At 43.3% G+C, this 25,200-nt stretch overlaps 3 protein-coding genes across 4 annotated transcripts in view; all 3 read right to left on the bottom strand.

Annotated features, from left to right (window-relative positions):
* Positions 1 to 3,231: 3,231 nt before the first annotated feature.
* Positions 3,232 to 7,311, bottom strand: LOC311633460 (N-formyl peptide receptor 2-like). Its single transcript, XM_084906186.1, has 2 exons — positions 7,275 to 7,311; positions 3,232 to 4,641 (listed from the first exon to the last, which is right to left on the bottom strand). Exon 2 carries the CDS (start codon positions 4,628 to 4,630, stop codon positions 3,626 to 3,628), a length of 1,005 nt encoding a protein of 334 aa, XP_084762312.1. The 5' UTR covers positions 4,631 to 4,641; positions 7,275 to 7,311; the 3' UTR covers positions 3,232 to 3,625.
* Positions 7,312 to 8,369: 1,058 nt separating this feature from the next.
* Positions 8,370 to 15,798, bottom strand: LOC311633461 (N-formyl peptide receptor 2-like). Its single transcript, XM_084906187.1, has 2 exons — positions 15,773 to 15,798; positions 8,370 to 11,399 (listed from the first exon to the last, which is right to left on the bottom strand). Exon 2 carries the CDS (start codon positions 11,386 to 11,388, stop codon positions 10,384 to 10,386), a length of 1,005 nt encoding a protein of 334 aa, XP_084762313.1. The 5' UTR covers positions 11,389 to 11,399; positions 15,773 to 15,798; the 3' UTR covers positions 8,370 to 10,383.
* A 1,197-nt stretch (positions 15,799 to 16,995) lies between these two features.
* SPACA6 (sperm acrosome associated 6) overlaps positions 16,996 to 25,200 on the bottom strand; it is a 61,693-nt gene continuing 53,488 nt past the window's right edge. The window contains exons 2-3 of one of the 2 annotated variants that reach the window (XM_084906100.1): positions 19,299 to 19,358; positions 16,996 to 18,496 (exon numbers count right to left, since the gene is read on the bottom strand). In XM_084906100.1, the coding sequence (XP_084762226.1) occupies positions 17,481 to 18,485 (1,005 nt within the window). In that variant the 5' untranslated portion in view covers positions 18,486 to 18,496; positions 19,299 to 19,358 and the 3' untranslated portion in view covers positions 16,996 to 17,480. The remainder of the gene's footprint in view (positions 18,497 to 19,298; positions 19,359 to 25,200) is intronic. The other variant, XM_084906099.1, reaches the window with a different exon arrangement.

Genomic DNA, 25,200 nt, shown 5'->3' with positions numbered 1-25,200 from the left:
AGATGTGTTTTTTTTCTTTTTAAAAAATATATTTTATTGACTTATCACAGAGAGAAAGAGAGAGGGATAGAGTTAGAAACGTCGATGAGAGAAAAACATCGATCAGCTGCTCTTGCACACGCCCCACTGGGAAAGAGCCCGCAACCAAGGTACATGCCCTTGACTGGAATCAAACCTGGGACCTTTCTGTCCACAGGCCGACGCTCTATCCACTGAGCCAAACCAGTCTCGGCAGATGTGTGTTTTCTGACTAACAGTGTAAAGCAGATTCCCCAAGAACAGCCTGTATCACCAGGGACTGTCCTTGTTCATTTGTCCATTCATATATTTTCTTTTTTTCTAAGTACTCTCTACATTCATACACCTGCAACAGAAGACTATGTAATTCATCCAATGCTGTATCTCTAGAGCCACGCTGTGAGTCTCATATGTAATACGATATTTTAAAAGCAAAAGAAATGAATTTCAATAATTTATTTAACTGAACACATAGAGACTACCATTTGAGCATAACCAATCTGAGAATTTTCAATGGGGCATTTTTTTCTTCCCTTTTCATGCCAAGTCTTTGAATATCAGAGTACATTTTTGACTCTCAATGCAGGTCAGATTAGCAAAAACTCAATAGTCATATGTGGCAAGTGGATTCCTATTGGACAGTCCAGCTCTAGAGCTCAGGAGGTATGTGCCACAAAATAGATGCTCTCATAACAATGTTTAAATTCTCAGGCTTGGAACTTACCACCAGCTGCTGTCTGTTCCTGTGTCCAGTTCCTGGCTTGCTGTGGCAGGAGGGCTTCAGCAGATGCTTTATTGAAGAACACGGGGGCGGGACAATGGGGCTCAACCAGTGAGGTGACAGAGGCCCAGATCTTCTTGCAATTTCCATAAAACACTCTGGGTATGTTGTCAGGGTACTTCATTTATTTAAAATATGTATTTATTAATTTCAGAGAGGAAGGGAGATGGAGAGAGAAAGATAAAAACATCAATGATGTGATTCATGATAAGCTGCCTCTTGCATGCCTCTTACTGGGGATCGAGCCCACAACCCAGGCATGTGCCCTTGACTGGAATTGAACCTGGGACCCTTCAGTCTGTAGGCTGATGCTCTATCCACTGAGCCAAACCAACTAGGGCAGGGTACTCATTTTAGAACCTTAGTGTCTGAATATTCCCCTCACCTCCTATCTGCTATGGGAAACAGGATTTCAGTGGTTTAAATATCAAGGGTCAAGGATGTTTTGTTTCTGGGCCCTTTCTCTCTCAGAGATTCAGGGAAATGAAAGAAACAATTGCTGATGTGAGAGGAATTGGAGGCAAGCAATAAAATGTGGACATACCTCATTAGCACAAAATCTGGTGTGATCCAAAGGGACTCCTCATGATAAAAAGACAGTTCTAGCCTTAGATGGGTTGTCTCAATGAATGGAGCATTGCCCTCGGACTAAAAGGTCCAGGGTTCCATTTTGGCCAAGGACCTGTACCTCAGTGGCAGGCTCTATCCCTGGCCCTGGTTGAAGTGGATGTGGGAGGCAACCAATCAAGGTCTCTGTTTCTCTTTCTCTATCTCTTTCTTTTTCTCTTTGTCTTTCTCTCCCTTCCACTCTCTTAAAATCACTCAGGTGAGGATTAACAAAAATAAGTAAACAAAATTAACATAAGCATGCAGGAAACCTTTATAAAAATTGATAAAAGACACCTTTATCATTTAGAAAATTGCAAGTGTTTAGATGCCAGTTGTAAGAACCAGGGACTAACACCAACACATTTTTTTGCATTTGAATATTTATTTTGAGTTCACCTTTGCCAATGCATCAGCATTTACTGTTACACATTAGATGCCAATGTGTGAGTGATTATTTATGGAAACCAAGGAAAAAGGCTGCAATGACTATAGCTTGATTCATTTCAAAGCAAAGACACCAGTCACCAGTTAGCCAGAGTACTTTATTGGAAACAGAAAGTCAAAATGTGAGGTGTTCATACAAAGATAAGCCACTTGTGGATTTGTAAAAATTTTGGGAATGGCAGCGAGAGTTTAGTAAACAGACCCCCATTCAGGATGAATTCACAGTTCATTTAATTAGACATTAAAGGTTTTCAGTAGATTTTAGAATGTTGCTATTATTTATTGAGTGATTACTTATATAACTCCTTCTTGGGTGTTTATCACATGTCAGGCACAATTTTACACATATGGTTTTGAGATTCATTCCCGAATAATAAATGCCAAACCCTGTCCTCAGATAGATTACATTCTTATCATTTAAAGATACTCCTACCAAGTATTGTAACACAGTTGTCATACTCTTTCATACCAATAAATTTGACCATTTAGAAAATATGGCTAAATTCCTTGAACATCACAGATTACCAAAACAGACAGTAGAGGTGAAAGAAGGTCTGAATAGTCTGAAGTTATTAAAGGAACAGAGTCTGTTAAGAAGTCTTCTCAAAAAGAAAGCCCAAGACTCAACTTGCTTCACTGGTGAATTTCTCTAAACGTTGATAAAAAAAAAATATAACATCAGAGAATAGTATTGGAGGAATCACTTCCCAGCTCTTTTTCTTTTGATGTAAAACCTGACATAGACATAAGAGGAATGTAAAAGACTAAACCCATCTTTACAGAATCGTAAATGCAGAAATTCCAAGCCCTTCTAGTGACATTAATTAGAAATATACAAAATATATCATGACCAACTGTGGTTATTCTATGAATACAAAGGTAATTTGACAATCAAACATAACTACAGTTTATGATGGTGTAAGTAAAATGGTAAAAATAATATGATCGACTTAATAGCTGAATATGCATTTGATACAGCCTAGCACTTAATCATGGTTTTAAAAAGAAGCAAACCATTAGTGAAGTAGGAATAAGAAACTTGTGTTCAGATTTAAAAAATAGATGGAAACATCTTACTTCATGATGAAATACTAAAGTTTTTGCCTTAATTACTCTCTCCTCTAAGCTATACAGATTCCCCACCCATCCTCCTCTTCCTATCCCTGTATTCTTTCCCATGACCACCTACCTCCGGGGTAGAACCAAAAATAAAAGCAATATACCCTGATGCCCATTTGTTTTCCCCAGATCAGGGGTCACCAAAGTATTTTTCCTGGTGAGTGATTCAGTGTGGAGAAGAGGCTGTTCACTGATGTGATTGCTGCCAGACTGTCTAGCCAGATCCGGCCAGATTCAGGCCAGAGCAGAGATCGCTTTCCAGAAATTTCCTCAAAGACAGCCCAATCCCTCCCAAAGCCCCTGGCATGCTGGTTCCTTGGTCGGCACCTCACTGTGTTTTGGGCAAGTATATAAGGCATTTTCTCTGTATGTGAGGTGGGTTATTCTCCAGTACCTCCATTCATCTATATTCTCTTATAAACTCCTTATCACCTGCCATGTGGCAGGCAGGACATCTGTGTCATCACACTGCCTCTGAAGTTGAGCCTTGTTTTCTTAATAAACTCTGAGTGTAATAATGGGACCCTCAGTCCATTTCTACAGTCTCTTGGGCAGGGAAATTTTACCTAACACTCAGTGTGACCTCAAGTAAGATGAAGCTGGAAGAGAGAGCAGGACAGGAGCAGGCAGAGCTCATCAATGATCCCAGTCACCTCACATCTCCTGTAATTCGGCCTCAGTAGGAGAAGAAGCAGATTTGTTTGTTGTGTGACTGGTTGGGTCTGAGTCCTCAGTCAGGGCCCTCTGCAGACTGGCGGGAAGGGAGTGGATCAGTCTCTTTCGAAAGTCTCTCCCCAGGAAGACGTAGAGCATTGGGTTGAGGCAGCTGTTGAAGAAGGCCAGGGTGCCTGTTAGAGAAACCAGGAGAACAATGATGTTGAACTTTTCTTCAAATACTGCTCTGACATAGAGTGTATTCAGAAGAAGACACAGTTGGAAGGGAAACCAGCAAATGAAAAAGGAGGCTGCAACAACTGTGAGGACTTGTAAGGGACGATGGGACTTTATCATGCCCTTGTTTCGCATTTTGGCTGCAATGAGCCCATAGCAGATGGCGATGATGGACATCGGTAGAGTGAAGCCAAGGACAAACCGGTTGATCCCTATGATTGCTATTGAAGTAAAGCTCCTCTGCAACTTCTCTTCTTGACCAATATCACCCCAGAAGTCCATGTTGAATTCACAGATTATATCCCCGTTATCATCCTTGACTGTAGTAAAGAAGATGAGAACTGGCAAGTTGAGGAGTAGAGCAAGAATCCAGGGTACAATGATCACTTTTTTAGCCAGACTTAGAGTGCGGTGGTTCTGGGCCCAGACCGGATGCAAGACACAAATACAGCGGTCCAGAGCAATGAAAGCAATGAGGAAGACACTGGCAAACAGGTTTGTGTCCATCACAATGTTCAATAACTTGCATAGGAACCAGCCATAAGGCCATCGTCCCTGCGTATAATCTAAAGCCATGAAGAACGGCAGAGTGGCGCAGAAGAGGAAGTCGGCGATGGCCAGGTTCAGGTAACACAAGGTGGTGACTGTGCATGCCATGCGGAACCCAGCCACCCAGATCACAAGCCCGTTTCCCACGGTGCCGAGGACACAGGTGATCCCACGTGCCACAAAGAAGAAGATCTGCAGAGCATTGTAGCAAGTTTCCATCCTGACCGCACCTGAAACATGTCAACATTGAGAGTGTGTCAGTGGTGCACCCTACTATAGCACTTCTGTTCAGGCCAACAACTTCCACTGGAGCTTCCTCTCCAGACAAACTCTCCTGAACCTTGTGGCTATTGACTAGGATTGGACAGACTCTTGGCTGTTCCTTTGGAAAAGGACACCTCTCCATGTTCCCATAATTACTAGAAGACATTCTACCTATTGGGCTGATTCCTCAACGAAGAGTGTTCCAAGGCTCCTGTCCATCACCAGAATCCTGAGCCGAGGTGTATAAACAACAGAAAATTGATGGAAGGCATTGTGGGCACAGTGGATAGAGCACTGGCCTGCAGACTGAAGGATCCCAGGTTCAATTCCGGTCAAGGGCATGTACCTTGGTTGCAGGCACATCCCTGGTGTGCAGGATGTAGCTGATCAATGATTCTAGCTCTCTATATCTCTCCCTTCCTCTATGTAAAATATTTTAAAAATTTCTTTCTGCTGTATCATTCTATCACACAAACAGGATCATATGCGCTCTCTTCACAAAGCAACCGCCCTTGGCCCATGCTCTTTTTCAGCTTCAGCACTGTATTCCCTCAAAGAGAATTCTCTTGGTGAAGCATATTCATGGCCAAACACTACAAGGCAGTGTCTCCACTTCTCACCTCAGCTTGACTCCTAAATTCACTGTGAATTGACTTGGTCCTGAGCACCCAAGGACTGTGCTCCCCTTAAGGGGGCCCATGGTCTCCATGTCACTCTCCCAGTAGTGCCTTCTGGGTTCCTATCCTGATATCTCAGTTCAGGGGGACCTATAAACCACTTCCTCCTTCTCATGCCAGTTGATGATAAAATGTGCACGCAACACAATCTTGGTTGTGCTTATAGCTAAATAGGCCACTTCACCTCAGTCTTATTTACCAGCCTTTTCTCCTCCCAATCCGAAGGTTGCCTCGGATAAACCAAACTCTTGACTCCCCCCCAAATCTACCTCTCTCCGTAATCCATGCCTGTTTGTAACTTACGTGCTCAATTGTTAAATCTCCAAAGCTAACATATCCTTGCACTTCCTTTCCGTGACCATCCCATCCAAGGCAATCAAGCCTCTCTACAAAATCAGTGAGTCCACATGTGGAATGGTTTTTTTCACCCTAACCCTTGTCTGTATCCCTTCTCTGGCTGCAGATCTGCTCTAACCTTCCCAATTGCTTGTTCTCGCTTCTGATGCTGTCTATACTCAAATTCATTTTCTACACATCAGCCAGATGATCTCTTAGAAACACAAATCATACCAGGACATTATTCTGCTCAGCTCCAAATGGCTTCCAAACTCCTAGTTCAAGTTCCCCAAGTTCTCGTGTGTCTGCACCGTGCACCCTTCAGAACTCTTATAGCCACTGCTGTCTCACACCCTGTGAGGAATCCACACGGAATCCCTTTGATTTCTTGAATGTGTCAAGCTCATTGCCATCTCAGGGCTTTTTCAGCCTCTGTTCCTTTTGCCTACTATGCCCCTCCTTTTAAGCTTCCTACCTCTGGCACCATCTGAATATTGCTATCTCAGCTTAGATGTTATATTCTCAGATGTGTCTTTTCTTTTAAAAATATATATATTTTCTTGATTTTTCACAGAGAGGAATAGAGTTAGAAACATCGATGAAAGAGAAACATTGATCAGCTGCCTCTTGCACAACCCCACTGGATAAGAGCCCACAACCAAGGTACATACCCTTGACCAGAATCGAATCTGGGACCTTTCAGTCCGCAGGCCGACCCTCTATCCACTGAGCCAAACTGGTCTCCGCAGATGTGTCTTTTCTGACTAACAGTGTAAAGCAGCTTCCCCAAGAACAGACTGTATCACCAGGGACTGTCCTTCTTTATTTGTCCATTCATTTCTTTTCTTTTTTTCTAAGTACTCTCTACATTCATACACCTGCAACAGAAGACTACGGAATTCATCCAATGCTATATCTCTAGAGTCATGCTGTGAGTCTCATATATCAGTGTTTTTCAACCTTTTTTGGGCAAAGGCACACTGTTTCATGAAAAAAATCACGAGGCACACCACCATTAGAAAATGTTAAAAAATTTAACTCTGTGCCTATATTGACTATATATAAAGTAATTCTCTTGAATAGGAATCAAATAAACACAAAGAAAGTATTTTATAATTACTTTATTATGAAATATTAAGTAAACAAAATAGTGAAAAATTATAAAATTCTTGTCTTGTCTGCACCTACGGCACACCAGGCAACATCTCGCGGCACACTAGTGTGCCGCGGAACAGTGGTTGAAAAACGCTGTCATATATCATATGATATTTTAAAAGCAAAAAAAAAAAAGAAATGAATTTCAATAATTTATCTTATTTAACTCAACACACAGATTCTATCATTTGAGCATACCCAATCTGATAGTTTTCAAAGAGGCATTTTCTCTTCCGTTTTCATGCCAAGTGTTTGAATATCAGAATTCATTTCTGACTGCAGCTCAATGCAGGTCAGATTAGCAAAAACTCAATAGTCATATGTGGCAAGTGGATTCCTATTTGGACAGTCCAGCTCTAGAGCTCAGGAGGTATCTGCCACAAAATAGATGCTCTCATAACAATTTTTAAATTCTCAGGCTTGGAACTTACCACCAGCTGCTGTCTGTTCCTGTGTCCAGTTCCTGGCGTGCTGTGGCAGGAGGGCTTCAGCAGATGCTTTATGGAAGAACAAGGGGGAGGGACAATGGGGCTCAACCAGTCAGGTGACAGATGCCCATCTCCTTGCATTTTCCATAAAACACTCTGGGTATGTTGTCAGGGTATTTTATTTATTTAAAATACATATTTATTAATTTCAGAGAGGAAGGGAGATGGAGAGAGAGATAAAAGCATCAATGATGTGATTCATGATCAGCTGCCTCTTGCATGCCTCTTCCTGGGGATCGAGCCCACAACCCAGGCATGTGCCCTTGATTGGAATTGAACCGGGGACCCTTTAGTCTGTAGGCTGATGATCTATCCTCTGAGCCAAACCAACTAGGGCAGGATACTCGTTTTAGAACCTTAGTGTCTGAATATTCTCCTCACCTCCTACCTGTTATGGGAAACAGGATTTCAGTGCTCTAAATATGAAGGGCCAAGGATGTTTTGTGTCGGGTCCCTTTCTCTTTCAGAGATTCATGGAAATGAAAGAAATAATTGCTGATGTGAGAGGAATTGGAGGCAAGCAATAAAATGTGCACATACCTCATTAGCACAAAATCTGGTGTGAACCAAAGGGACTCCTCATGATAAAAAGACAGTTCTAGCCCTAGATCGGTTTGCTCAATGGATAGCGCATTGGCCCTCGGACTAAAAGGTCCAGGGTTCCATTTTGGCCAAAGGTCTGTACCTCAGTTGCAGGCTCTATTTTTGGCCCTGGTTGGAGTGGATGTGGGAGGCAACCAATCCAGCTCTCTCTCTCTCTCTTTCTCTCCCTTCCACTCTCTTAAAATCACTCAGGTGAGGATTAACAAAATAAATAAATAAAATTAACATAAGCATGCAGGAAACTTTTTAAAAAATTGATAAAAGACACCTGTGTCATTTAGGAAATTGCAAGTGTTAGATGCCAGTTGTAATAACCAGGGACTAACACCAACATATTTTTTTGCATTTGAATATTTATTTTGAGTTCACCTTTTGCTAATGTATCAGCATGTTCTGTTACACAATAGATGAGAATATGTGAGTGATTATTTGTGGAAACCAAGGAAAAAGCTGACAACGACTGTAGATTGATTCATTTCAAAGCAGAGACACCGGTCACCAGTTAGCCAGAGTACTTTATTGGAAACAGAAAGTCAAAAAGTGAGGTGTTCATAAAGAGATAAGCCACTTGAGGATTTGTAAAAATTTTGGGAATGGCAGCGAGAGTTCAGTAAACAGACCCCCCATTCAGGATGAATTCAGAGTTCATTTAATAGACATTAAAGGTTTTCATTGAGCCTAAACCGGTTTGGCTCAGTGGTAGAGCGTTGGTCTGCGGACTGAAAGGTCTCGGGTTTGATTCCCGTCAAGGGCATGTACGTTGGCTAAGGGCACATTCCCAGTGGGGGATGTGCAGGAGGCGGCTGGTCGATGCTTCTCTCTCATCGATGTTTCTGGCTCTCTATCTCTCTCCCTTCCTCTCTGTAAAAAATCAATAAAATATATATTTTTTAAAAAAGGTTTTCAGTTGATACAAGGATGATGCTATTATTTATTGAGTGATTACTTATATAACTCCTTCTTGGGTGTCTATCACATGTCAGGCACTATTTTAAGCATATGGTTTTAGGATACATTCACTAACAATAAATGCCAAACCCTGTCCTCAGATAGATTACATTCTTATCATTTAAAGATACTCCTACCAAGTACTGTAAAACAGTTGTCATACTCTTTCATACCAATAAATTTGACCATTTGGAAAATATGGCTAAATTCCTTGAACATCACAGATTACCAAAACAGACAGTAGAGGTGAAAGAAGGTCTGAATAGTCTGAAGTTATTAAAGGAACAGAGTCTGTTAAGAAGTCTTCTCAAAAAGAAAGCCCAAGACTCAACTTGCTTCACTGGTGAATTTCTCTAAACGGTGAGAAAAAATATATAACATCAGAGAATAGTATTGGAGGAATCACTTCCCAGCTCTTTTTCTTTTGATGTAAAACCTGACAGAGACATATGAGGAAAGTAAAAGACTAAAACCCATCTTTACAGAATCATAAATGCAGAAATTCCAAACCCATCTAGTGAGATTAATAAGAAACATACAAAATATATCATGACCAACTGTGGTTATTCTATGAATACAAAGGTAATTTGACAATCAAACATAACTATAGTTTATGATGGTGTAAGTAAAATGGTAAAAATCATATGATCGATTTAATAGCTGAATATGCATTTGACACAGCCTAGCACTTAATCATGGTTTTAAAAAGAAGCAAAATATTAGTGAAGTAGGAATAAGAAACTTGTGTTCAGATTTAAAAAATAGATGGAAACATCGTACTTCATGATGAAATACTAAAGTTTTTGCCTTAATATACTCTCCTCTAAGCTTTACAGATTCCCCACCCATCCTCCTCTTCCTATCCCTGTATTCTTTCCCATGACCACCTACCCCCGGGATAGAACCAAAAATAAAAGCAAAATATTCTGATGCCCATTTGTTTTCCCCAGGTCAGGGGTCACCAAAGTATTTTTCCTGGTGAGTGGTTCATCGAGTAGAAGAGGCTGTTCACTGATGTGATCGCTGCCAGACTGTCTAGCCAGATCCGGCCAGATTCAGGCCAGAGCAGAGATCGCTTTCCAGAAATTCCCTCAAAGACAGCCCAATCCCTCCCAAAGCCCCTGGCATGCTGGTTTTTTGGTAGGCACCTCACTGTGTTTTGAGCAAGTATATAAGGCATTTTCTCTGTATGTGAGGTGGGTTATTCATATTATGCATTGGCAAAGGTGAACTCAAAATTCATCTGTATTGTCTTATAAACTCCTTATCACCTGCCATGTGGCAGGGAGGACATCCCTGTCATAGTGCTGCCTCCCAAGCTGAGCCTTGTGGGTATGTTCCCTTAGTAAACTCTGAGTGTAATAATGGGGCTCTCAGTCCCTTTCTACAGTCTCTTGGGCAGCGAAATTTTACCTAACACTCAGTATGACTTCAGGTAAGATGAAGCTAGAAGAAGGAGCAGGACAGGAGCAGGCAGAGCTCATCAATGATCCCAGTCACATCACATCTCCTGTAATTTGGCCTCAGTAGGAGACGAAGCAGATTTGTTTGTTGTGTGACTGGTTGGGTCTGTGTCCTCAGTCAGGGCCCTCTGCAGACTGGCGGGAAGGGAGTGGATCATTCTCTTTCGGAAGTCTCTCCCCAGGAAGACGTAGAGGATTGGGTTGAGGCAGCTGTTGAAAAAGGCCAGGGAGCTTGTTATAGGTACCAGGTAATGAATGATGTTGTAATTTCCTTCAAATACTGCTCTGACATAGAGTGCTTTCAGAAGAAGACACAGTTGCAAGGGGAACCAGCAAATGAAAAAGGAGGTTCCGACAACTGTGAGGACCCGAAAAGGACGATGGGACTTTATCATGCCCTTGTTTCGCATTTTGGCTGCAATGAGCCCATAGCAGATGGCGATGATGGACATCGGTAGAGTGAAGCCAATGACAAACCGGTTGATCCCTATGATTGCTGTTGAAGTAAAAAACCTCTGCAACATCTCTTCTTCACTGATGTCACCCCAGAATTCCATGATGAAATCACAGTATATATCCCCGTTATCATCCTTGACTGTAGTAACGAAGAGGAGAAGTGGCAAGTTGAGGAGTAGAGCAAGAATCCAGGGTACAATGATCACTTTCTTAGCCAGATGTAGAGTGCGGTGGTTCTGGGCCCAGACCGGATGCAAGACACAAATACAGCGGTCCAGAGCAATGAAAGCAATGAGGAAGACACTGGCAAACAGGTTTGTGTCTATCACAATGTTCAATAACTTGCATAGGAACCAGCCATAAGGCCATCGTCCCTGCGTATAATCTAAAGCCATGAAGAACGGTAGAGTGGCGCAGAAGAGGAAGTCGGCGATGGCCAGGTTCAGGTAACACAAGGTGGTGACTGTGCATGCCATGCGGAACCCAGCCACCCAGATCACAAGCCCGTTTCCCACGGTGCCGAGGACACAGGTGATCCCACGTGCCACAAAGAAGAAGATCTGCAGAGCATTGTAGCAAGTTTCCATCCTGACCGCACCTGAAACATGTCAACATTGAGAGTGTGTCAGTGGTGCACCCTACTATAGCACTTCTGTTCAGGCCAACAACTTCCACTGGAGCTTCCTCTCCAAACCCACTCTCCTGAGCCTTGTGGCTCATCACTCAAATTGAACAGACTCTTGGCTGTTCCTTTGGGAAAGGTCACTTCTCCATGTTCCCAAACTTACTACTAGGCATTTTACCAATTAGATTGATTCCTCAACCAAGTGTATTACAAGGCTCTTGTCTATCAGCGGAATCCTGAGCTGAGGGTGTATAAACAATAGAAAATCGATGGGAGGCATTGTGGGCACAGTGAGGGAGCACTAGTATGGTCACCACCCTTCCACCCATGACTCAATGCATAGATGCTGGCAGGCTCTGCCACCTCTGCCAGCCCCCGTTACTCACAGACTCCCAGCTCCCATTCCTTTCCTGTGAGAATCCTTGACCTATTGATGGATTAGTCTTCAAAGTTTTAGGACGTGGTTTGAGTTGATCGCTTGAACAATTACTGGTAATATATTGTCACATGCTACATCCTGTCGAGTCTGTGGTGGTGGAGGTCAGGGAAGGGGCCCTTCTTCGCATTAAACCCTCTGTTTTCCATTGTGTGTTTGATAGGGAGCTCCTCTCTGTTTGAGATACAAGGACTTTTCACTCATGGGATATCTTTGGCATAGGGAATCTGAGACTGATGGCTTCAGTTCATATTGTGGGCTCTTACTAGAAACCATGAATTATATTAAGTGGGGATCATATATAAATGTTGATACAACAAGGAAGGATGATGGTGCAATGACAGGTGGGGAAAAGCCCATGAGGGAAAGTTGTGAAATTATGGGCCCACTCTCTCAGTGCAGGGCGTGGGTGAATCTGTGTTCCAGATGGTGCTCAGATGGATTATGATGATATCTATTTGGTATCTCATAAAAGGTGTCTTTCATACTACAGTGTATCAACTCCAATGACAACACCTTTGCTTTTGGGTTGGTACCATCATCCCTGGGATGATGGGAGGAAGTGACCTCCCAATGTTACAGTTGTTAAGGGGCTCCACTGAATTGATGAACACAGATTTTACATGGAAACTCAGCATTCCCTTACTCTCTACAGTGTTCTGCAAACCATGGCTCATGAGCCATATGCAGCTCTTTGGCCCTTGGAGTGTGGCTCTTCCACAAAATACTACAAACCGAGCAGGTCTATTTTGAAGAAATGGTGTTAGAAGTTTAAGGTTAAAAAAAATTGGCTCTCAAAAGAAATTTCAATCGTTGAACTGTTGACATTTGGCTCTGTTGACTAAGTAGTTTGTTGACCATTGCTCTATCATCATGTTTGCATTTCCATGGTTTGGAAAGAATTTCAGAACTTCTTTTTTCTCAAACTTATTATTATTATTTTTTTAATATATTTTATTGATTTTTTACAGAGAGGAGGAAAGAGGGATAGAGAGCTAGAAACGTCGATGAGAGAGAAACATCAACCAGCTGCCTCTTGCACACCCCCTACCGGGGATGTGCCCGCAACCCATGTACATGCCCTTGACCGGAATCGAACCTGGGACCTTTCAGTCCGCAGACCGACGCTCTACCACTGAGCCAAACCGGTTTCGGCTCAAACTTATTTTTAAAATATGTTTTTATTGATTTTACGGAGAGAGTAATAGGAAGAGGAATAGAGGAAAACATGGATGAGAGACAAACATCAATCAACTCCTTCCTGTAAGCCCCCAACTGGGGATCTAGCCCAGGCATGTCCCTGATGGGTAATCAAACTGGTGACTCTTGGTTCATGGATCAATGCTCAACTCTTGAACCATTCTGCCTGGCTTTCTTTAAACTTCTTAAAATTGCCGAAACCGGTTTGGCGTAATGGATAGAGCATCGGCTTGGGGATTGAAGGGACCCGGGTTCGATTCTGGTCAAAGTCATGTACCTTGGTTGCAGGCATATCCCCAGTAGGGGGTGTGCAAGAGGCAGCCAATGGATGACTCTCTCTCGTCAACGTTTCTAACTATCTCTCTCCCTTCCTCTCTGTACAAAATCAATAAAATATATTTAAAAAAAAATAAACTTCTTAAAGTTCTCCCCATTCCTGCTCTAAGCAGATGCCCTTGACTCATACTTTAATGAGTAAATGGTAGTAATTGTTTGTGAACCTTTTAGCCTTCTCTCAAGCAAACCTCCTATATAGCAGCACCTGTAGAGTGAACAGAGATCTTGATCTTCCCCTTTCATGTTTGCTCTGCATTTCCCACCCCCCTCTCACCTTCCCAACAATGCCCCTCCTGCAGTGTCACTTTTCTTTTCAGCCAAAACATCCTCAAGATTTTCTTTCTGGCAAAACCGGTTTGGTTCAGTGGATAGAGCATTGGCCTGTGGACTGAAGGGTCCCAGGTTCAGTTCCGGTCAAGAGCATGTACCCTGGTTGCGGGCACATCCCTGGTGTGCAGGATGTAGCTGATTAATGTTTCTAGCTCTCTATATCTCTCCCTTCCTCTCTGTAAAAAAATCAATAAAATATTTAAAAATTTTTCTTTCTCCTGTATCATTCTAGCATACAAACTGGATCATATGCCCCCCCCTTCACAAAGCAACCGCCCTTGGCCCATCCTCGTTTTCAGCTTCAGCCCTGTGTGCTCTCAAGGGAATTCTCTTGGTGAGGTGTATTTATGGACAAACACTAGAAGGCAGAGTGTCTCCACTTGTCACCTCAGCTTGACTCCTAAATTCACTGTGGATTGACTTGGTCCTGAGCCCTCCAAGGACTGTGCTCCCCTTAAGGGGGCCCATGGCATCCATGTGACTCCTCCAGGAGTGCCTTCTCAGTTCCTATCCTGACATCTCAGTTCCGGGGGACCCATAAACCACTTCCTCCTTCTCATGCCAGTTGATGATAAAATGTGCAGGCAACACAGTCTTGGTTGTGCTTATAGCTATCAGGCCACTTCACTTCAGTCTTATTTACCAGCCTTTTCTCCTCCCAATCCGAAGGTTACCTCAGATAAACCAAACTCTTGACTCCCCCCCAAATCTACTCTCTCAGTGTTCGTGCCATTTTGTAACTTACCTGCTCAATTGTTAAATCTCCAAAGCTAACACATCTTTATACCCCCTTTCCATGACCATCCCAACCAAGTCATTCAAGCCTCTCTACAAAAATCAGTGAGTCCACATGTGGAAAGTTTTCTCTCACCATAACCCTTGTCTATATCCCTTCTCTGGCTGCAGATCTGCACTAACCTTCCCAATTGCTTGTTCTCGCTTCTGATGCTGTCCATACTCAAATCCATTCTCTACACATCAGCCGGATGATCTCTTAGAAACACAAATCATACCATGACATTATTCTGCTCAGCTCCAAATGGCTTCCAAACTCCTAGTTCAAGTTCCCCAAGCTCTCGTGTGTCTGCACCGTGCACCCTTCAGAATTCTTATAGCCACTGCTGTCTCACACCCTGTGAGGAATCCACACGGAATCCCTTTGATTTCTTGAATGTGTCAAGCTCATTGCCATCTCAGGGCTTTTTCAGCCTCTGTTCCTTTTGCCTACTATGCCCCTCCCTTTAAGCTTCCTACCTCTGGCACCATCTGAATATTGCTATCTCAGCTTAGATGTTATATTCTCAGATGTGTCTTTTCTTTTAAAAATATATATATATATTCTTGATTTTTCACAGAGAGGAACAGAGTTAGAAACATCGATGAAAGAGAAACATTGATCAGCTGCCTCTTGCACAACCCCACTGGATAAGAGCCCACAACCAAGGTACATACCCTTGACCTGAATCGAATCTGGGACCTTTCAGTCCGCAGGCCGACCCTCTATCCACTGAGCCAAACTGGTCTCCGCAGATGTGTCTTTTCTGACTAACAGTGAAAAGCAGCTTCTCCAAGAACAGACTGTATCACCAGGGACTGTCCTTCTTTATTTGTCCATTCATTTCTTTTCTTTTTTTCTAAGTACTCTCTACATTCATACACCTGCAACAGAAGACTACGGAATTCATCCAATGCTATATCTCTAGAGCCACGCTGTGAGTCTCATATGTAACACGATATTTTAAAAGCAAAAGAAATGAATTTCAATAATTTATCTTATTTAACTCAACACACAGATTCTATCATTTGAGCATAGCCAATCTGAGAATTTTCAAAGAGGCATTTTCTCTTCCGTTTTCATGCCAAGTCTTTGAATATCAGAATTCATTTTTGACTGCAGCTCAATGCAGGTCAGATTAGCAAAACTCAATAGTCATATGTGGCAAGTGGATTCTTATTGGACAGTCCAGCTCTAGAGCTCAGGAGGTATGTGCCACAAAATAGATGCTCTCATAACAATGTTTAAATTCTCAGGCTTGGAACTTACCACCAGCTGCTGTCTGTTCCTGTGTCCAGTTCTTGGCGTGCTGTGGCAGGAGGGCTTCAGCAGATGCTTTATGGAAGAACAAGGGGGAGGGACAATGGGGCTCAACCAGTGAGGTGACAGATGCCCATCTCCTTGCATTTTCCATAAAACACTCTGGGTATGTTGTCAGGGTATTTTATTTATTTAAAATACATATTTATTAATTTCAGAGAGGAAGGGAGATGGAGAGAGAGATAAAAGCATCAATGATGTGATTCATGAACAGCTGCCTCTTGCATGCCTCTTCCTGGGGATCGAGCCCGCAACCCAGGCATATGCCCTTGCCCGGAATTGAACCGGGGACCCTTCAATCTGTAGGCTGATGCTCTATCCACTGAGCCAAACCAACTAGGGCAGGATACTCGTTTTAGAACCTTAGTGTCTGAATATTCTCCTCACCTCCTACCTGTTATGGAAAATAGGACTTCAGTGGTTTAAATATCAAGGGCCAAGGATGTTTTGTTTCTGGGCCCTTTCTCTCTCAGAGATTCAGGGAAATGAAAGAAATAATTGCTGTTGTGAGAGGAATTGGAAGCAAGCCATAAAATGTGAACATACCTTATTAGCACAAATTCTGTTGTGATTCTAAGGGACTCCTCATGATAAAAAGACAGTTCTAGCCTTAGATGGGTTGGCTCAATTGATGGAGCATTGGCCTCGGACTAAAAGGTCCAGGGTTCCATTTTGGCCAAGGACCTGTACCTCAGTGGCAGGCTCTATCCTTGGCCCTGGTTTGAGTGGAAACCTTGGTCCTGGTTTCAATCAAAGTCTCTCTCTCTCTCTCTCTCTCTCTCTCTCTCTCTCTCTCTCTCTCTCTCTCTCTCTCACTGTCTCTCTTTTTCTGTCCCTTCCACTCTCTTAAAATCACTCAGGTGAGGATTAACAAAAATAAATAAACAAAATTAACATAAGCATGTAGGAAACTTAAAAAATAATTGATGAAAGACACCTTTATCATTCAGGAAAATGCAAGTGTTTAGATGTCAGTTTAAAGAACCAGGGACTAACACCAACGTATTTTTCTGCATTTGAATATTTATTTTGAGTTCATCTTTGCTAATGTATCAGCATGTTCTGTTATACCTTAGATAGCCACGTGTGAGTGATTATTTGCGGAAACCAAAAAAAAAAAAAAGGCTGATAACGAATGTAGATTGATTCATTTCAAAGCAAAGACACCGGTCACCAGTTAGCCAGAGTAGTTTATTGGAAACAGAAAGTCAAAATCTGAGGTGTTCCTAAAAAGATAAGGCACTTGAGGATTTGTAAAAATTTTGGGACTGGCAGTGAGAGTTCAGTAAGCAGGCCCCCATTCAGATGAATTCAGAGTTCACTTAATTTTATATTAAAGGTCTTCAGTTGATACCTGGATGATGCTTTTATTTATTGAGTGATTGCTTATATAACTCCTTTTTGGGTGTCTGTCACATGTCAGGCACTATTTTAAACATATGGTTTTGGGTTTCATTCATGAACTGCCTCCCAATCTGAGCCTTGTGGGTATGTTCCCTTAGTAAACTCTGAGAGTAATAATGGGGCTCTCACTCCCTTTCTACAGTCTCTTGGGAAGGGAAATTTTACCTAACACTCAGTGTGACCTCAGGTAAGATGAAGCTGGAAGAAGTAGCAGGACAGGAGCAGGCAGAGCTCATCAATGATCCCAGTCACCTCACATCTCCTGTAATTCGGCCTCAGTAGGAGATGAAGCAGATTTGTTTGTTGTGTGACTGGTTGGGTCTGTGTCCTCAGTCAGGGCCCTCTGCAGACTGGCGGGAAGGGAGTGGATCATTCTCTTTCGGAAGTCTCTCCCCAGGAAGACGTAGAGCATTGGGTTGAGGCAGCTGTTGAAGAAGGCCAGGGTGCCTGTTAGAGAATCCAGGAGGATAATGATGTTGAACTTTCCTTCAAGTATTGCTCTGATATTGAGTGCATGCAGAAGAAGACAGAGTTGATAGGGGAACCAGCAAATGAAAAAAGAAGCTCCAACAACTGTGAGGACCCGTAAGGGATGGCGGGACTTGATCATGCCCTTCTTGCAGATTTTGGCTGCAATGAGCCCATAGCAGATGGCGATGATGGACATCGGTAGAGTGAAGCCAATGACAAACCGGTTGATCCCTATGATTGCTGCTGAGGTAAACAACCTCTCCAACATCTCTTCTTCACTGATGTCACTCCAAAAATCCATGTCAAAACCGCAGTATATATCCCCGTTTTCATCTTGTACTGTATTAAAGAAGATGAGAACTGGCAAGTTGAGGAGTAGAGCAAGAATCCAGGGTACAATGATCACTTTTTTAGCCAGACTTAGAGTGCGGTGGTTCTGGGCCCAGACCGGATGCAAGACACAAATACAGCGGTCCAGAGCAATGAATGCAATGAGGAAGACACTGGCAATCAGGTTTGTGTCTATCACAATGTTAAATAACTTGCATAGGATCTGGCCATAAGGCCATCGTCCCTGCGTATAATTTAAAGCCATGAAGAATGGCAGAGTGGCGCAGAAGAAGAAGTCGGCGATGGCCAGGTTCAGGTAACACAAGGTGGTGACTGTGCATGCCATGCGGAACCCAGCCACCCAGATCACAAGCCCGTTTCCCACGGTGCCGAGGACACAGATGATCCCTTGTGCCACAGATAAGACGATCTGCAGAGCAGTGTAGCCAGTTTCCATCCTGCCCGCACCTGAAACATGTCAACAATGAGAATGTGTCAGCGGTGCACTATACCACAGCACTTCCATTCAGGCCAACAACTTCCACTACAGCAGTGGTTCTGAACCTTTCTAACGCCACAAGCCTTTAATACAGCTCCTCACGTTGTGGTGACCCCCAACCATAAAATTATTTTTGTTGTTACTTCATAACTGTAGTTTTGCTGCTGTCAATGCAGTTGGACCGCCTGCCTGTTGGTCGAACTTCCTGGTTGATGGGGGCGATTTGCATATTAGCCTTTGCATGTTAGTAATGTAAATATCTGTGTCTTCCGATGGTCTTAGGCGACCCTGCTAGCGGTTCTCAACTTGTGAGTCGCCACCCTGCTAGCAGTTCTGGACCCACATTCCACCTATTAGGCTCATTACTTAACCAAGCGTGTTACAAGGCTCCTGTAACCCATCAGCGGGATCCTGAACTGAGGGTGTATAATCAACAGAAAATCGATGGGAGGCATGGTGGGCACAGTGAGGGAGCACTAGACTCAGAGTGAGTATGGTCACCACCCTTCTGCCCAAGACTCAATGCATAGATGCTGGCAGGCTCTGCCACCTCTGCCAGCCCCCGTTACTCACAGACTCCCAGCTCCTGTTTCTCCCCCGTGAGAATCCTTGACCCATGGATGGATTAGTCTTTCAAGTTGTAGGGCGTGGTTTGAGGTTATGGCTGAAGGCCATCTGGAACAGTTACGGGTCATATAATGTAACATGACATTCTGTGGCTGGGAGAGGTTAGTGAACTCGGCCCTTCTGTTTTCCATTGTTCCTGCTTACCATGGAGCTCTTCTCTGTGTGAGATATAAGGAATTTTCACCCACGGTACAGCTTTAGTGTCTGTGGCATAGAGAATTTGAGAGTAATAGATTTAGTTAACATTTATGGGGTTCTGCCCATCAAGGAGATGTACCTTGGTTGCAGGCTCCTCCCTGGCGCAAGCCCTGATCAGGGCTGCTGCAGAAGGCAACCAATCAATGTGCTTCTTTTTTTTCCTTTTTAATATATTTTATTGATTTTTTTACAGAGAGGAAGGGAGAGAGATAGAGAGCTAGAAACGTCGATGAGAGAGAAACATCGACCAGTTGCCTCTTTATTTATTTATTTATTTTTATTTTTTTAAAATATATTTTATTGATTTTACCCAGAGAGGAATTGAGAGAGAGAGAGAGTTAGAAACGTCGATAAGAGAGAAACATCGACCAGCTGCCTCTTGCACACCCCCGACTGGGGATGTGCCTGCAACCAAGGTACATGCCCTTGACCGGAATCGAACCCGGGACCTTTCAGTCCACAGGCCGACGCTCTACCACTGAGCCAAACCGGTCCTGGCTCCTCTCCATCTTTAGAAGCAAATCCTGAGAGTCTCCCTGGCAGATGGAATTTGCTTTGCTTTGCAAAGGAGTATTTTAGCAGTGGAACACGACCAAATCCTGTACAATAACACGAGGGGAAGATATCCTGGGAAGCTTTTGGCATAAATTTGCTTGCTCTTAAGAATGGCAATCCGCAAAAATATAGCAGTATTTGCCTCTGGACTAGGACACATCTGTAACTGTTGCCTCCAGATTCAACCCAATATCTGTATGACCCACTTGTCAAGATCCTCATTCTCTGGTCTATGAGCTTTATCAGAAACATGTAGGGTGGCTGTTGAAATGCACATTCATGAACCCATCCTGGAATCTCATTGCATAGCATTTAGGGTAATTTTGTATGGCCTAAAAAATTGAGAATCACCTTAGCTTAGGCTAACTTGCTTCCTGCAGAGACATATCTATTTTTGAGCACCGATGTACATTTGGTACTTGTAATAATATTGCAAGCCCAGCCAGCATGGCTCACCACTGGTTAGGTGTCAACCTACGAACCAGGAGGTAGAAGTTTGGTTCCCAGTCAGGGCACATGCCTGAGTTGTGGGCTGGATCCCCAGTGGTGGTGGGGCGTGTGAAAGCAGCTGATCAATGATTCTCTCTCTCCCTTACTCTCTGAAATATATATATATATATATATATATATATATATATATATATATGTAAATAATATTGCAAGACATCCATTGTGATCCCTTTTTCACCAGCGGGAAATCATGGTCTAAGGGTTTCAGTAGTTGTTCATCGTCATGAGCCCAGCCAGTCAGTGGAGACGGCAAGCTTTGAAAACCAGATTGAACTGATTTCAGAGCCACTGCCTTTGCCACTGTAAATACTGTCTTTTAAAGGTCCCTCCCCCAATATTACCTGGAGATGACCATACCCTAGAATGACAATTTGCTTCTTTTTCTTTTTTTTTCATTATTTTGTTCCTATTTCACCTTACACTTCCACCCAGTTGTCTATGCTTCATGTAAGGGAGGGTTTCTCAATCTTGGCAACGTTGATATTTGGGTGGATAATTCTTTGTTTTAGGGGACTTTCCTCTACATTATAGAATGTTTATCCATCTCTTTGGCCTTCTTCTGGAAGAACCCAGTAGCAACACCTTCCAGTTATTAAGTGTCAAATGTCTTCAGGGGTTAAAATCACCTCTAGTTGAGAGTCAGTATTTTACCGTAGTGTTGGCGACTGGAGTTATGTCAATCTGTATTCTAATCTCCTCTCTGACACCTTGACCAATATGAGTGTTTAGTTAGTTGATATCTCTTTGAACTACAGTTTGCTCCTCAAGAGAATAGGGTGATTTTTCTGGTGAAACCGATTTTTAGGTGAGGATTAGATGAGAATAGACATGGAAATCTTTCAGGGTGAACCAAGTATCTTTAACACATGGGGACTCTTGGGGCTCACCAGTCTCTGTCCTGTGTCCTAGGACACAATCCTGGACCATACATTGTGGAAGCTCAAGTTCAGGTCAAGAACAATGGTGATAATTATTGTATTATAATAACTACTTAGGAACATCTTGTATGTGCCAAGAGCTCCTCTCTTAACCCTCAGGAAAAGTCCTCTTGTATGGCTCTTGAGGATTGCATGCATGTAAAGCACTAAACATACTCTGTGACTTTCAAAATATGGAATCATGGTAGTTATAATTAGTACAACCATTGTACTGATCAGGAAGTGCAGACTTAAACTGGTTATATTAATTTTTTGAAAGCCCCCAGTTAGTAAGAGCGAGAGTCTGAATTTGAGCTCAGGATTCCACCAGAAATCTCCTCTTAACTTTCTCCCACCCCATACTTCCTCTACAGGGTCAGTTCTCTCTGCCCACCCAGTCGACACCCTACAAGAGCCCCAGAGGATACAATGAGCTCAACAATCACTTAAATTATTGGTTTAAAAATGTTGACACAGCAAGGAAGGATGATTGGGCAATGATAGTTAGGGAAAGGTCAATGCGGCAGAGTTGTGAAATTATGGGCCCACTCTCACTGCAGGGTGGGGGAAGAGTCTGTGTTCCACAGATGGTGCTCAGATGGGTTATGATGGCTGCTCTTCAGTGACTCATGAAAGGTTTCATTTACAGGACAATTAATCACTTCCAATGACAACATTCTTGCTTTTGGATTTGTATCATCGTACGTTGGGCAGAGAAAGCGAACTGCCCAAGATCAGAATTGTTACGGGGCACCTCCGAGTTTACAACCACAGATTTCACATGGAAACTCAGCAATCCCTTGTTATGTTCCTCTCTTTCTTCATCCTGTTTGCATGTTCATGCTTTGAAGTTCTGATTTCTCCTCCGATTTCTTAACCTCCTCCCCATTCCTGCTCTCAGCTGATTGCCCTTGGCTGATCTTTTAACGAGAAAAGGGTAATGACTGTGAGCTTTTTGGCCTTCTCTCAAGCATACCCTCTAGTCCAGGGGTCTTCAAGCTACGGCCCGCGGGCCACATGCGGCCTGTAGAGGAGTCTGATCCGGCCCGCCAGGTTTTTTGGGCAGTGAGCGCAGCCGAGGTGTTACAGTAGGAATTAGTAGTTCATATAGTCCGGCCCTCCAGCTCTCTGAGGGACCGTGATCTGGCCCCCACTTTAAAAAGTTTGAGGACCCCTGCTCTAGTCTGTCTGTACCTGTTAGTGAGAAAGCCAAGACTTTTTGTTCATTCCCCCTTCATGTTTGCTCTGGATCCTCTCTCTGTCCCACTTTCCCAACAATTCCCCCGTCGCAGTATCACTTATCTGCCAAAACGTCCCCAAGACATTCTTCCTGACAAACGAGACCTTGCCGTCAGACAAACGTGATCACAGCCCCTCCCTTCACAAAGAAACAGTCCTTGGCCTAAATTCCTCTCCAGCTGCAGCCTTGTTCTCTCAAGAAAATCCTCACGGTGAAGAGTATTCACAGCACAACGCCAAAAGGCAGTGTCTCCACTTGTCATCTCAGGTTTTCTCCTAGACTCACTGCGAATTGACTTAGGCCCTGAGCACTCCCTGGACTGTGCTCCCCTGAAGGAGGCCTGTGGCCTCCCTGTCACTGCCCCAGTATGCCTTCTCAGGTCTTATCCTGATATCTTAGTGACATGAGACCCATAAACCACATCCTCCTTCTGAAAACACTTTTTAAAAAAAAAAAAAAATGCCTTTAGATGGTAAAGTGCACACACTTCACTTGTCCTCAAAGCTCTGTTGGCCTCTTCAACTCAGTATTATTTAAAAATACATATATATATATATATATATATATATATATATATATATATATATATATATTTATGATTTTTTTACAGAGAGGAAGGGAGAGGAATAGAGAGTGAGGAACATCAATGAGAGAGAAACATCGACCAGCTGCCTCCTGCACATCCCCCCAGTGGGGATGTGCCCTCAACCAAGGTACATGCCCTTGACCAGAATCGAACCTGGGACCTCTCAGTCCACAGGCCGACGCTCTATCCACTGAGCCAAACCAGCCAGGGCCAACTCAGTATTATTTACTTTCTTTTTCTCCTCTAATTAAAAAAAAAATTATTATTGAAAGTATTACAGATGTCCCCTCTTTCTCCTCCCCCAGTCCCCTTCCACCTGATTCTCACCCCACCCCAGGCCTTTACCACCCTATTGTCTGTGCCCATAGATAGTGCACATATGCTTATAAGTTCTTTGATTAATCTCTCCCAGGCCCACCCCCCCTTTCTTTCCTCTGAGATTTGTCAGTCTGTTCCATGTTTCCATGCCTCTGGTTCTATTTTATTCGTCATTTTCTTTTATTTGTTGGATTCCTTGTTTATTTATTTTGTTGTAGTTTTTTTTTTAATAGAAGTTGATGTCATCTTTTAAAAAAATATATATATATTTTATTGATCTTTTACAGAGAGGAAGAGAGAGGGATAGAGAGTTAGAAACATCGATGAGAGAGAAACATCCATCAGCTGCCTCCTGCACACCTCCCACTGGGGACATGCCCGCAACCAAGGTCCTTGCCCTTGACCGGAATTGAACCTGGGACCCTTGAGTCTGCAGGCCGACGCTCTATCCACTGAGCCAAACCGGTTTCGGCTATTTTTATTTTTAGATTCAATGGTTGAGATATGCATTTATTGCCATTTTGTTCATTTTTTTAAAAGTATTTTTTAAATTTATTTCAGATAGAACAAGGGAGAGAAGAAGAGAGAAGAAGAAGGAGAGAGAGAGAGGGAGAGAGAGAGGGAGAGAGAGAGAGAGAGAGAGAGAGAGAGAGAGAGAGAGAGAGAGAGAGAGAAACATCCACGTGAGAGAGACACATGGATTGGTGGCCTCCCACACCTGCCCCTCCCAAGGTTGGTGAACCTGCAACAGAGATACCGTTGACCAGAATCGAACTCACAATCCTTTGGTTCACAGGCCTATGCTCTAACCAGTGAGACAAGCTGGCCAAGGCTGAGTTGTGAATGTTGATGTGGTTGTGAGAGGAGGCGAGCACCACTTTTACCTACGCTGCCATCTTGACCAGAAGCCTCTTTCTCCTCTACATTTAACTCTAAATGTTGTGGTGCTCCTGCCTCCTCTGTTCTCTAATTGTTGCGTAGGCGATGCCATCGGGTCTCATAGCCTGTAACATTACACCGATAACTTCCCATCTATGGGATCAGCCTTGGCCTCTCCGCAAAGTCCTCACCTGATATGTAACCAACTGACTCTTTAAAAAAAAAATATATATATTTTATTGATATTTTACAGAGAGGAAGGGAGAGGGATAGAGAGCTAGAAACATCAATGAGAGAGAAACATCGACGAGCTGCCTCTTGTACAACCCCTACTGGGGATTTGCCCGCAACCAACGTACATGCCCTTGGCCGGAATCGAACCTGGGACCTTTCAGTCCGCAGACCGACGCTCTACCACTGAGCCAAACCGGTTTCGGCACCAACTGACTCTTGACGTCTCCCCATGGGAATCCCATAGGCACCCCAAACCTAACACTGCCTAAGCCCAACTCTTAGTTCTTCCGTCCTCTCATATCTGCCACTCACCCAATATCCTGTGTCTGTTTGGAGACAAAACATTCAGTAGTTGGATTTCCAAATGTCATACTTATCCTTGGTTTCATTTTCCCTGACCATCCAATCCAAGTCAATCCATTCTGCTTACAAAGCAACTGAGTCGACACCTGGAATCGTTTTTATTACCATTACCCTTGTCCACGGTCCTTGTCTGTTTACTCACACTAACTTTGTAAATAGCTTTTTCTTACCACTGATGCTGCACCCCCCCTTCCCTGCTGCCCCAGCCCATTCTCCAGACACAAGCCGAATGATCTTTTATAAACA

Source organism: Pipistrellus hanaki (assembly GCF_964339955.1).
Source record: "Pipistrellus hanaki genome assembly, chromosome: 15".
NCBI lineage: Eukaryota > Metazoa > Chordata > Mammalia > Chiroptera > Vespertilionidae > Pipistrellus > Pipistrellus hanaki.
This window is presented reverse-complemented; position numbering and strand designations above follow the sequence as displayed.